Source organism: Parambassis ranga, chromosome 16 (assembly GCF_900634625.1).
Source record: "Parambassis ranga chromosome 16, fParRan2.1, whole genome shotgun sequence".
NCBI lineage: Eukaryota > Metazoa > Chordata > Actinopteri > Ambassidae > Parambassis > Parambassis ranga.
The window spans coordinates 8,398,613-8,411,182 of record NC_041036.1 but is presented as its reverse complement, the minus strand read 5'-3'; the positions used below and the strand labels follow the sequence as shown (position 1 = coordinate 8,411,182).

The 12,570-nt window shown below is 40.9% G+C and overlaps 1 protein-coding gene across 6 annotated transcripts in view; it reads right to left on the bottom strand.

Annotated features, from left to right (window-relative positions):
• cobl (cordon-bleu WH2 repeat protein) overlaps positions 1–12,570 on the bottom strand; it is a 41,542-nt gene that overhangs the window by 3,937 nt on the left and 25,035 nt on the right. For 5 of the 6 annotated variants that reach the window (XM_028425151.1, XM_028425154.1, XM_028425153.1 and 2 more), the window contains 6 exons: positions 8,989–9,571; positions 6,997–7,167; positions 3,505–3,823; positions 1,885–1,994; positions 1,635–1,811; positions 36–1,555 (listed from right to left, as the gene is read on the bottom strand). In XM_028425151.1, coding sequence (XP_028280952.1) covers positions 36–1,555; positions 1,635–1,811; positions 1,885–1,994; positions 3,505–3,823; positions 6,997–7,167; positions 8,989–9,571 — 2,880 coding nt within the window. The remainder of the gene's footprint in view (positions 1–35; positions 1,556–1,634; positions 1,812–1,884; positions 1,995–3,504; positions 3,824–6,996; positions 7,168–8,988; positions 9,572–12,570) is intronic. The other variant, XM_028425156.1, reaches the window with a different exon arrangement.

Genomic DNA, 12,570 nt, shown 5'->3' with positions numbered 1-12,570 from the left:
TATTACACAACATTTATGAATCAGATTTTACTTACACTTGCTTGGAACTGAGATACAGTCTTGGGGGCTTTGGGTGGTTTGGTAGATGAATGTAGAGCATTTACTGGGCTGGGACTCCTGGGGCAAACAGGTTTAATTCCATCTCTGTCATTACTGATGGTCACTTTTATATGGGTGGCTCCATTAGACTGTAAGTGATTATTCATGTCTGTTTCTGTTTCCAACATTTCTCCAGAATTTCTCAGACTATCTGACATATACTCTGGGTGGCTAATAGACCTCTTAGGACCAGGAGGGTTGGAAGCAGAAGAAACTTTTTCTTTATTATCTGACAAAGATGACTGGGAGGACTGATGTGGATTCACTTGTATGGAATGACCTGATCTCTGGAAGCCAGTAGTCTGTGTTTTCAAAGAGTAATCAGGGTTTGTAGGGATGTAGCTGGGTTTAGCTGACGTCCTTGGGGCATATTTATTGATGGCAGACGCCACATATTGGCTTGAGGTTCGCCTGGATGGTTTCAGGAAGAATAGGTCTCTTTTAAGTTCTGGAGGTTGTGGAGGGAGACGGACAGGTTTATCACTTGACTGCTGAACAGTTTTGGACACTGAAATCTTGCTCTCCGCCTCGATCTGCTCCTTGTTTGTAACCCTGACATTGCCATCTGGTTCTTTAACTTCATCTTTAACCACCTCCTGAGACTGGACTTTCTCTGCAGGTTTAGAAAGGGTACTCTGTGTTGTTTTCAGGGACTCTGTGTTGCTAGTCTTCAGGCTAGTTTCCACGATTGCAGTGGGAGCATTTTTCAGGCCGTTTGGGTACTCCTTTGCCCTCTCATTTGAAGCTTTGCTTTGGAACACAGGGCTTTCTTGTCTTTCATTTGAGCTCCAAAAGGCTTTGGCTTTTCCAAGAAGAGGAGAACTCTCCTTAGAGCTCCTCTCTGCCTGTAACGACCCACCAACTTTACTCCGAGTTATACCTGTTGTCACCATATTTCCTTGATCATCGATCTTAATGGCACCAGTGGTTAAAGAGACACCTGACTGTGACGTAGCAGCATGGGTGGCGGACGGTTTAGGAGGGATCACAGTGAAAGTTTTCATACCAAATCGTGATGTGACAGGTGTGATTTTACCATGTAAAGCACTAGAGCTTTTCTGGTAAACTCTGTGCACATCTTCATCTCTTTCTGTGGACCCTGGCCACTGAGTTGTTGGTGGAAGATCGGGTTTCTTCTGTTGAATAGACAGAGGCTTACTCGTTACAAGATCTGAGATGAGCTCAGTGTTCTTGCTTTTTTTCTGCATGTCGACCACAGATTTGACCGCTGATGACTGTTTAGTTTCTTTCACATCAGCATTTGTCTCTTTAACTTTTGTCTCTTGAATCTTCCTTTCCTTTGCATCACCCATTGACTTGGCAGGCTTACTGTGCTGCTCAGATTGAAACAACTGCTTAGCATTTGCACTGCTTCTGTTATCACTGACAGCAGCTGTATAAGCATTGTTGTTCTTGTTCTGTGGCTCTGTATTGGACTTGTGAGAATAGCCTGGACCTGTGATAAGATGGGGAAAAATGTCTTTAATATACATGCAAAAAAACATGCAGAACAGATTTTAGTGTATCTTCCCTACCTTTACTGATAGCTGACTTTGTCTTAATAAGTGGCATTGCCTCACGTTCATAGTCAACCAGGACTTCATCTATGGCTGTGACTGGCACATCCATGTCCACAACTGAAACCGGCACCTCATTACTGTCTGTGGACATGGTATAGGGAGTGTCTTTCGCTGAGACTATATCTATGTGGCCTGGAAAAGAGGAGTATAATATTATACAGTTATACATGTATATGAATGTGGTTAAGCAGGACTATGTCCTCACCTGCAAGGTTTGCTTCAAAGTCTGCCAAAGTCTGATTGAGCTGGGCAGTGAGCTCTTGATCATCTTCATAGCCATTTTTTAATTTAGTATCCTCTGGGGTGTCACTGTGTCTAAGAATGGTACACAACAGTGTGTAAAAACACAATCTGCACACACACACACACACACACACACACACACCCACCCACCCACACTTAAGACATACCCAGAAGCCCATAGCATTTGTAGGCAAAACAAGAGCAGCTATAAAGCTGCCAGTAAACAGATGTAATGGTATGAAGCCCTTATCTGATGCTGTTACATTCAGCACCCTTCTTGTTACTAATCTGCCTCAGGAATCAAAAGGGTAACTACAGTTCAGTAGTAGAAGAAAGAAAAAAGTGGTTTTAAATATTTTGTGCTTGTTCAAAGATGGATTTTATTTTTATTGGAGTCTGCTGGCTTTGAAACATGCAGCTGTAGAGATATTATTACCACCCTTTTAAACCTCCTTCTCTCTCTTCAAGGGTTCAACAGAGAATTCTCATGAGTTAGTGGCATATTAGCCATAACAAATTGCAACAAGAAGGCCAAACCAAATAGAATTTATCTTCTAAGAGACTTGGACCGGACCTCTTCCTCAGCGATTCTGAGAAAACAGAGTTATAGCGCTTTCTTGGAATACAGAGAAGCCAGCAGCATCAGGCCAGACCTTGGATTCATAAAGTTTCTCTAAGAGTCCAAGAACCCTAGTCTGGGCACATTACCATACACATTTCACAACATCTTAAAAGGCGCAAAGTGATCTGGAGCAGCAGTCATTTTCCACAAAGACCTTTGATTAAGGGCCTAGAACCATAACTTTGAAAGCTCTGCACAAAAAGTTGAGGGTGTCAGCTTTGGCCACATCTCTGATATAAAATGGTGGGAACGGCTCTTGGTTATTACAGTTGGCACAGTAAAAAAAATCTGAACAGACTAAGGTTGGCTGTGAGGGTTCAGTCTCCATGTGCAGACACAGGTGTGGGATCAAAGCTTGCCAAATAGATGAATCCAGTAATTTGCTAAGGAGCTTTCAGCGTAAATAACACAAACATGATCATGTTTTGTTACTGATACAAGCAAGGTCAGAGAAATACATGAGTGATAGTTTGGTCATTATTGGCGTACCACTGCTTGAATTAGTGCCTAAACGTGTTTTTGTAAGGTCACAGTGACCGCTACATTCTATTCAGTTTACCCCAGAGTGGAACATTATGTCAAATTTGGAAGGAATGAAATACTCAAAAATGTTTCAGAGATTGCATGAACATCTGTGAGGACAGAGTAACCATGACCATTGACCCTTGTCCACCAAATAACAAACAACAATCTAACTCCAACCTGGTCATCACCCTGCCTGTGAGGAGCACAACAAAAAAACACACATTTCTGGTAAGAACAACACCTACATTTAAACATGAAACACTTTAATATCAGTATTTTTGAACATGTGCAAACCTGCATGTGGTCAAACGGACATTTGTATTTTCTTCAGGCATCATCATTTACTATTATGAGTGAGAATCATCTTACTAGATCAATAGTTATCGTAATATTGTAATAATAGTAGTAATATGATTTCTGTGACCTCCTTCATACCTGTCTACTGATCGCCAGGTGGCACATCCCTCATCGCTGTCACTGGAACTGTCCCGAACTGGTCCCAGTTTCTCTACTCTGCCTCCTCTTGTTCCATCTAGAGATAAACTCCCATCCGGAGAAGTGGGCTGAGTGTCAGACAGGGAACTGACCATGCCTGAATCCTCGCCCTCAGCCATTCCTTCAGAAGCGGCGTAACCCTGATCAGGCAGGCTGCTGTTACCACTGCTGCTGCCCAAGGAGAGAGTCTCATCCTCAGGTGCTTCAGTTTCCAGTCTCTGGAGATTGGTTGGACAGCTCTGCGGAGAATTGTGCCAAGCTGGCAGAGAATTAAAGAAATGTTTAGCATTAATATTGGATCACTATAATTATCTCACAGAAGGGTTAAGAAATGTTAGCAACACACTTTGACATCCAGCTCTATGGCCTTGAGTGTTGTGTTAAGTGAAGAGAAATAATATTAATCTAAATTAGACATCCTAGAAGCCACGGACAATTCACCCATGCAATGTGTTAATTAATCTTCTCAGATCAACAACACTTGGGGGGCTTAAAAACAAATGTCTTACAAGAAGCACGTGATACAGTGAGCTTGCAGTTCAGGCAATGAAAGCAGATGGAAAAAAACAGAGGAAGTATTTACGTTAGTTTCAACATTCATTCTGACACCACACACACACACATAAACCAGAATACACAAGCCAAATATACTGAACACAAGCCTGGAGCAGAACCACTCGTGGCTTGATAAAACATCTTTAATGATGAGCGGGCAAACTTACTGTAAACAAACCCTTTTAATTAGATTTTTACCGTTCCGTTTTAGCTTTTGGGAACGATAGTATTGCTTCATACCCTCTCATCTTTTTAGTACACTCATGCTCTGGTCAGTCCTGTGGGTTTTGGAGAACTTAAATAGTCGGTCACTGATCTCATTGAACTCTAGGCCAAGAGAATAAAAATCAATGTACCACTTGTTAGATTTTCAGCAACCCAGCCAACATGCAAAGCACTGGGAATTCTTTAAAAGTTTAACAGGGAGTGACCTTGTCTGTAATACCAGGTGTTGGTAAAAGCGTGCATGCATTTGGGTATGGATTGTGCTCTAAGATGTCTTTCTATGTGTGCATATCTGTGTGTGTACTAGGCCTGTCAGTTTTGGGCCCGGTCCTAATGGTGTGGAGAGAACAGTCAGTTCCAGGAGATGTGGTGATGACTCACAGGGCTGTCCTCCCAGCTCCTTCCCAGCAACAGCTTAGTCATGCCAGCTACAGCCACAATAAGCACACATTCACACACACATGCAAAGACAAGTGAGCACACACACACACACACACACACACAGTCTTAGGCTCTCATATATGCTTGCACACAAGTAAACAGTTCTCAAATCTCCAACTCAGCATGACCTTAGGCACATGCCTATGTTAAAGCAAACAAAAAGTGTTTCCAATCTAAAGCAGTCGGTGTTGTGACATGATACTTATCAGCATCTAACCAAGGCAATCCATGCACAGTACCAAAAATGTCCTGTGATCTTGGTCCAGTCTTAACGTGTTTAATTGAAAATGTCTTTCAATCACATAAAACTAATTTTCAATCACAAAAACGATCCATTACAGAATTTCTTCAGCCTGCTCCACTTACTGGAGTAGGCACTTGCAACATACTTCAATGCAGTTCCAAAAAATGCATTTTATACTGAATTAGATCACTATAGAGCAAAAATATATTCAGATCTGCCCTGCATGTTACTGCAATCAGAGCCTAAAATTAACTGTCCTGATCTCAAAATGTAAAAATTCTACTTCACTTCATTAGATTCTATGTAATCACAATAGTTGCATTCATACAATACAGATCAAATAATATGATAAAACAAGATCACACAAAAGGGTATTTTGCAATTCTAACACATTTCTTATATAATATAAGGCTCAAAAGTGTAAACACGCTGTATTTACGACAGATTAAGATCAGGTTTCTTGCATTTTTTTAGGCTGACATCTGTTGTTTTTTTAAATGAAAGTTTTTTTTTGTGACTATAAATATTTGCAATAATAACAATAACAGATATTAACTTATCTTTTACTGCTGCTCTTCTTTCTAAGAAGACTATTATAAGCTTTCTTTAGAAAGGAAGAGAAAAAGGTCTTGTATTTCATGTAGTTGTCTTTACAAAACACACAACCCATTATCATCTAAAAGTAACATGACATTGATAGATTACCATTTCCATACTATTGCCGAAGTCAGCATGCTTTCTGGTTTCAGGTTTCTAAACCAAGCCGTAACAACAGGCACAGATGGAGAACCATGCACTGTCCAGCTATCGATCTGCAGCTATCACATCACCAAAATTATTGGCTGACAGATATAGTATGACCTTGCCTCATAGTCTTCTGACCACATTCTGTATGTCCACTTATAACTTAGCTCTGATCTCATGCATTATCAATGACAACCACTGGATCAAGTTGAAATGAAAAATGATACAGGGTATGCACATATACTTGTACATTTACAATTTTGTCACAAGAACAAAGGCTGCAACAGTGACACCAAATGAAAGCAAGTTTTAAAAATATGATGAAGCCAGTATGATAGAGCCAGTATAAACACTGAATATACTTTTCACGTGAATAAGTGAAGGTGAACATAAAAATAAGCGCAGCAGAAATAGAGAATTTCCATGATGAAGCAAAGGGAGCAAGTTTTAAAAATATGATGAAGCCAGTATGATAGAGCCAGTATAAACACTGAATATACTTTTCACGTGAATAAGTGAAGGTGAACATAAAAATAAGCGCAGCAGAAATAGAGAATTTCCATGATGAAGCAAAGGGAGCTGGTGAAAAAGGAGTGTAGGGATGAAGGAACAATCAAGCCTGAGGGAGACACTTCACGAGTGTTTGGGACGCAGGCGAACAGGCCCACAGCAGTACACTACAAAGGAGGGTGAGGGGTGGGGAGAAAAGAAGAGATTTGAGATGGAAAGATCATTAAAATTGCATTTGGCAAGAAATGCCGAAAACCCAAATGCAAAGGTAGAAATTGAGAACAATGAACTGCTGAACACTCATAAAAATATAAAGACAACACACAAAAACACAAGGTGGAGTGCACTATTATACACTCACACATATTGTTAAAATGCAACATGAAGGCACTCCAGCTGATTGGTGTTGACCCTGGCCCTGACCCTTTTGGACCAAGAAGAAATAACAGGGCTTAACGATTGACATTTATAGATATGAAGCACCTTGACCTCATACAGCTCCAGTATCACTTTACACCTCAGCTGCCCAGGTTGCTGATAGAGAGATGGAAAGCAGTTGAGAACACACACACACATGCATACAGGACCAGACACACACTCTGTCAGGGACAAATGAAACAAGAGCTGGAAAAACAGAAGAGCAGCTTCTAGGAGAGAAACGACAAAAAAATCATTAACCAAGGAAAGGGAGAGGATGTCTATATGGAACCTACACTGGGGAGCTGTTTCTTCGAACTCCATGGGACTTTCTGGGGGGTTGCTTTCTGTGGGCTCAATGGGAGGGGAGGATGAGGGAGCAGATGGGGTAGGGAGTAGGTCATGCTGTGATAGCTCCCGGGCTGGGGAACGACGAGGTTTGGGTGGCACTGGTCGATCAGTGTTTCCTGGAGGAAAAACAGTGTCCAAGGCAGGCACTGATGATCATGTTTGTATAATGGGAAAACAGTTTAAATACAAATCTGTCAATAAATCATTGTGTAGATAATATCTGCAGACACATAAAGCAGAGGGAAGTGTGACGCAAGATGAAAGTGGAGATTGACAAATTGGACAAAATCACATTATAAGAAGGGCAAAAAGCACAATTCCTGGAAACCAGCACTGGTGAAATACAGCTACCTAAATTTCTTTATAAGGCTTGTGATTCATCCATGCACTGTATCTTAGTCAGCAGGTGCTGTCAATGTGGTCCTTTGTTGACGACTGGAAGGAACTGAAACAGCATGCAGGAATGAGGTGATAAACTACACCATCATAACCTTGACAACCACAGGAATATACTCACACTGCTACTAGACCTATACCCTGATGCTAATCCCTTTTTCCCTCCCTCATATTATCACTGTGCACATTTCTCATATGAAAGCACAAACACAAATTGCACTGATGTCTTGCTGTAGGTGCCTTGTATGATACAGTCTCAAAAGAATCACTCTGTAAACATTACCAGTGAAGTATATTCTAACTAGGGAATACTAATTTGCATATTACCCGGACACTTTTGCTTTCAAGCTAAAGCTGTGGTGAATAAACTATTAAAAAATTCTACATGCTTCAAATGTAACTGTTTTACATATCCACAAAAGTCCTTGTTGTTCTTTCATCAGTGCAGTTCCTACGTGCAGAACATAAAGTCAACATACACTAAAAAAAAAACCCCATGCTTGTACAAGTGAAGACACAGATATAACAAGCCTTCACAGTACAAAGGTGTTTGAATAGCCAAGGTAAATACCTGGAGGGTGTGTGTCTTAAGACAAATATAAATTTTAACTCACTAGCGTGTAGTAAGGGAAAGAAGAAAGACTGAAGACAGAGAGAGAACAGAGAACAGAGATGGCCAAGCATTTTCAGCAGTGTCAAACAGAGAAAAAGAGAAGCCAGGTCTTTACATTTATTAATGACCTTCCTGCAGTCTGTTCTATCCTGTCTAATGCACTAACCTCCTCATACTTCATCCTTTCTCTTGCTTTCATTCACCCATCCATCACCCTTCTCTCTGTAAACTCTTCCTAGTCCTCCTGTTTCTACCTTACTACACTGTCATCCTTCTGTCAAAGCCTTCCCATGCCCCGTTCTCTTCATTCTAGCACTCTCACCTTTCTCATCCCTTTTGAGGTCTACGGCTCTCTAATCTATGCCCGTGTCAAGACAAGACAGCCCTATGCTGCAATCTCACTTTGCTACAGAGAAAGATCTGGGTTATATAAAGATCAATATGAGGCCAGCTAAAGTTCAAGTAGATCCAGTTCAAATCTGTGATGGATCTGTCTCGACTTTGTATCTGCCAGCTTTGAAGGTTTGTGTGTGTGGCTGCATGCATATGAGAGAAAGAGAATGTGAGGGAAATAAAGAGGTTGATAGAAAAAGAGAGAGGAGGAGGTCAAAAAATAGATCAATGTGATGGATTGATAAGCATGAGGGAAAGACAAGGGCTGTATTGTCTCATGAGCTATCATGAAAACCAGCTCCACTAGTTCCTGTCTTTCAGTCGTAACGTGTGCGCACCCACACACACACACATAAAAGTTTCACTTTAACGTGTCATTATTTGCTGTGGTTTTGTTGTTAATCAGATGTATCGAGCTTGAGTTACAGTAAATCAAGCCTTAGAATAAGAAACTATATGTGTTTGATAAACTAATAAGTGTTCTAATGTAATGTGTCTAATGTGTGTAATATCACATCATGTTACAGATATTTACCTATTGCGCTTTTTCTGTTGTTTTCAACTTCATCCAGTTTCAGATTCAGGGCTGACTCTGTGTCCGACCTGGAGCTGCTTCCCAAATTTGACTGGGAAGCCGTGCTGCTGGCAGATTCTTCTATTCGGCTGCTGGAGCTTTTTTTGTTGAGCTGGACCTTCGCAGACCCACTCACTGTGCTGCTGTAATAGGAACCAGCCTGGTCTAGGTCAGCATCTGAGTCGTCAAGACTTTGGCTGAGCTCGGAGCTTGTATCCTGCACCACCAGACTGCCAGTGGTGCTGCTGCTCGGGGTTGGGGAACTGGGGGTTGGGGAAGCATCACACACAGGTGGAGGTGGACGTTCTGCTTTTTTGAAGGAGGGCTGTTGTACTGTTGTTATTACCACAGTGGTAGCAGAGGTTGTAGTTGACTGTGACACCTTGGTGCGGAACGCTGGGGTCGGTGTTTCTATAACAACGCTATCAGGAGTAGGAGCAGGAGAGGTTGATGTGTCATTAGAGGCTTGGGTGATGGAAGTTGGAGTTGGAGGAGGAGCTGGAGCCTTTCTTTTCCTCTGCTGGCTTTCTGAACCAAGGCCCATCTGATTGAAATGAAAAAAAAGAAGAGGTAAAGTTAATTTATGTGAGCACCTTGTGCATACAGTATGTGTGTGTGGTTTAGTCATAAATTAGCCTGTAAATTCAGTCTGTCAGGACTGAAGTAGAGTTTACTACTGAGTAATTAAATCAAGTGCAGTTCTGGCAGGCGTTTGAGACTTGGAATCCATCTGAGTGCCAACATTCCTTTTCAATTATCCTACAACAAGACATATAAGGTCTGGCAACACTGCAGTTAATATAATGCAGAAGTACTCTGTTAATACACTGATGTTACAGTATGTTACAGAGATATTCCCTATAGTTCAATGGGGACATCAATCATTATTTGGCATACTGCTCATATATTTAATGTCAGATGATAGGCAACTGACAGCTCAGCTATATACAAAAATATGTTTTTCTTTTGTGACTGTCAGGTGTTCATCTGACAGATTTTGTCAACACAATAGTGTCAGTTGTGCATGATGCAATGTGAAGACCCATTAATGTGCCATGGATGTTGTGTGTCTTTTGCAATGCAATTTGCAGATGTTAACAGAAATCAACGAAAGGGTAAAAACTGAAAAGAGAAATAAAAAGGCATATATCAATGACAAACAAGCAAGATATGATCTTTATCACTTTATCACAGATAAAACCATTTACGTAAATGCCCACTGGCAAATATTCTTGCTTTCTATGAAACCTGTTCTTTTATCATGATATGGACATGCTCCAACAGTATAGATGTCCTTATTTTGAAAAAATGCAGATGGCTGCTTCTGCTTTCAACTTTTTTTCACTCTGAAACTCAGCGGAGAACATGCCCAGAGCTGTATGCACTGTTGCATCATGTAGTAGGACACGAAAGAGATCAAGCCACCTTGCCTTTCTGCAGGCAAACTGGGTTTACACATGTGAACTCAATGAACTCACTGCCTGGCATGCTATGGAAATCTAAATGGCCCCCCAACTGGCTGTCTTTCTCTTCCTTGGTCTCCTGCTTTTCTCCCTCTCTGGGATTCATATGTACATGAATACAGACATACCAGTGTTAAGTGGGCCAAAGTTGAAGCTGCAATGGATGACTGACTTGCCTATGAATGTGACAGTGTGTGCATGCATGTATATGTGAGCATGTTTGTGTGTGTGTGTGTGTGTGTGCTCCCTACAGAGTGAAACTGCAGTCAAGGTCTGCTATGAAAGGAAGGAGAGAGAGAGAGAGAGAGGAGAGGAGAACACAGACATATACACAGACACTTTCCAGTGTGACACATCCACAAATACACACAAAGCATATTATAAGGAACAGTATATCTCATACCTCAGGCTGAGCTGGGGTGTATAGATTAGGGGGTTGTAGGGTGAAGTGTGTGTTGCTCTCATGAGCTTATTGGCGCCATGACTGGGAACACAGCATGTACTTAAGAATGTTAGAGACAGAAGCTAAGACAAGACTATATTTTACCACATTCAAGGTCACACTACACATTAAGTCAAGCTGATTATATATAAAGTGTTTTACTTGTTTTAAATCTTCTACATTTACATAAATCATTTGCTATGATCCATTACTATGTATTGTTCCACGCAAAAACAAGATCTGGGTATTTTTGTAAGTCAGCGATATGTCATGACATCTGCATCGAAACAAACCAGAAGACAGCTGAAGTATCAGGTGCATTATCAAGCCCTGACACATCAAGTCATGTGGCAATAAGCAGAAGTTATGTGAAATGAAATCAGCGCAAAGTTGTGGAAGATCATACTGTGACACAGATACACACGCAGTTGCTCTTTCATTCCTGTTGATGTTGAAATTGATTAATTATACATTACACAGAGGCTTTTAAACAGAAAGGGATTTTTTCATTTCTACATAGTCCGTTCTATAGATAACTTTTATGGATGCTAAATTTCTAAACATCTTTTAGCACTAGTTCTAGAAAAAAGGATGAATAAGAAAGGATGTAAGGGCATCATTAGCATCTGATTATGGAACTTCCTTGTTTTCACCTAACTGATTGTGTTTGTTTTTTAGCGATCCCATTAACAATAGCAAAATATAGAACTTGATTACAGCCATTCAAGCTTTCCTGTTCTCTGCAGAACTGTTTTTGTCTCACAAATGGAATTTGGATTGTTTTTCTGGACTGAGAAGTCCTGCAGTAAAAATGGGTCATTTTGTATACATAAACTCAAAAGTAAAAGAAAAATGAGAATATGCTGCAATAATACATTGTTTTTTGTGTTGTAGACAATGCATATTTACACAAAAGTACACAAGGCTATACCAGGACAGCCTGGGTTGTCCATTAAATTTTCCACTCTAATGGTTTGAGAGGCAAAGGGCCCCATGTTGGAGCATGTTAATCAGATAGGGCCACCCAAGGAGGTTTCAACCTGGTGGCGTGACCATTCATCAGTTGTTTTGGAGGACTCTTGATGGGTGAGGGGCTTTGTAACAGGGCAACATTCAGTGCTAATGTGGAATGTGAAATGGAGTATGTGCATGTTAAAGGAAAGGAGGGAACACACTGTACATGTGTGTGCTTGCACATGTCAACATGCATGAGTATATTAATGAGTGCATATGTATGTGCAAACGCATGTGCCTGCATGTGTCTGTACGTGCGTGTCAGAGATAATAATAGCAGCTGAACTGTCTGAACACAGTGAGGCCACCAAGGTCAAAAACATCCAAACAGTAGCGAGAACAATTAGAGTGTGTTTGGGTTTTTGTGTGTCATAATGACCATTTGTGGTTTAGAATGTACAATAAAAATGAGTTATGTTATGTTAACAATGTGCGTGGGATGAGAAAAGAGGGGGTGAAGATGAAGATGAGGAGAAACATGGCTGACCCAATTCCATTGTCGTCCACTTTGTCCTACTAACCTACTCAAATTAAATGTTTTCTTCACCCTTTCCTACATTTATAGTGACATTCAAATGCACAGGGCATTATGGGTCAGCAGCTGGAGAATCAAAGCTTGGGTGC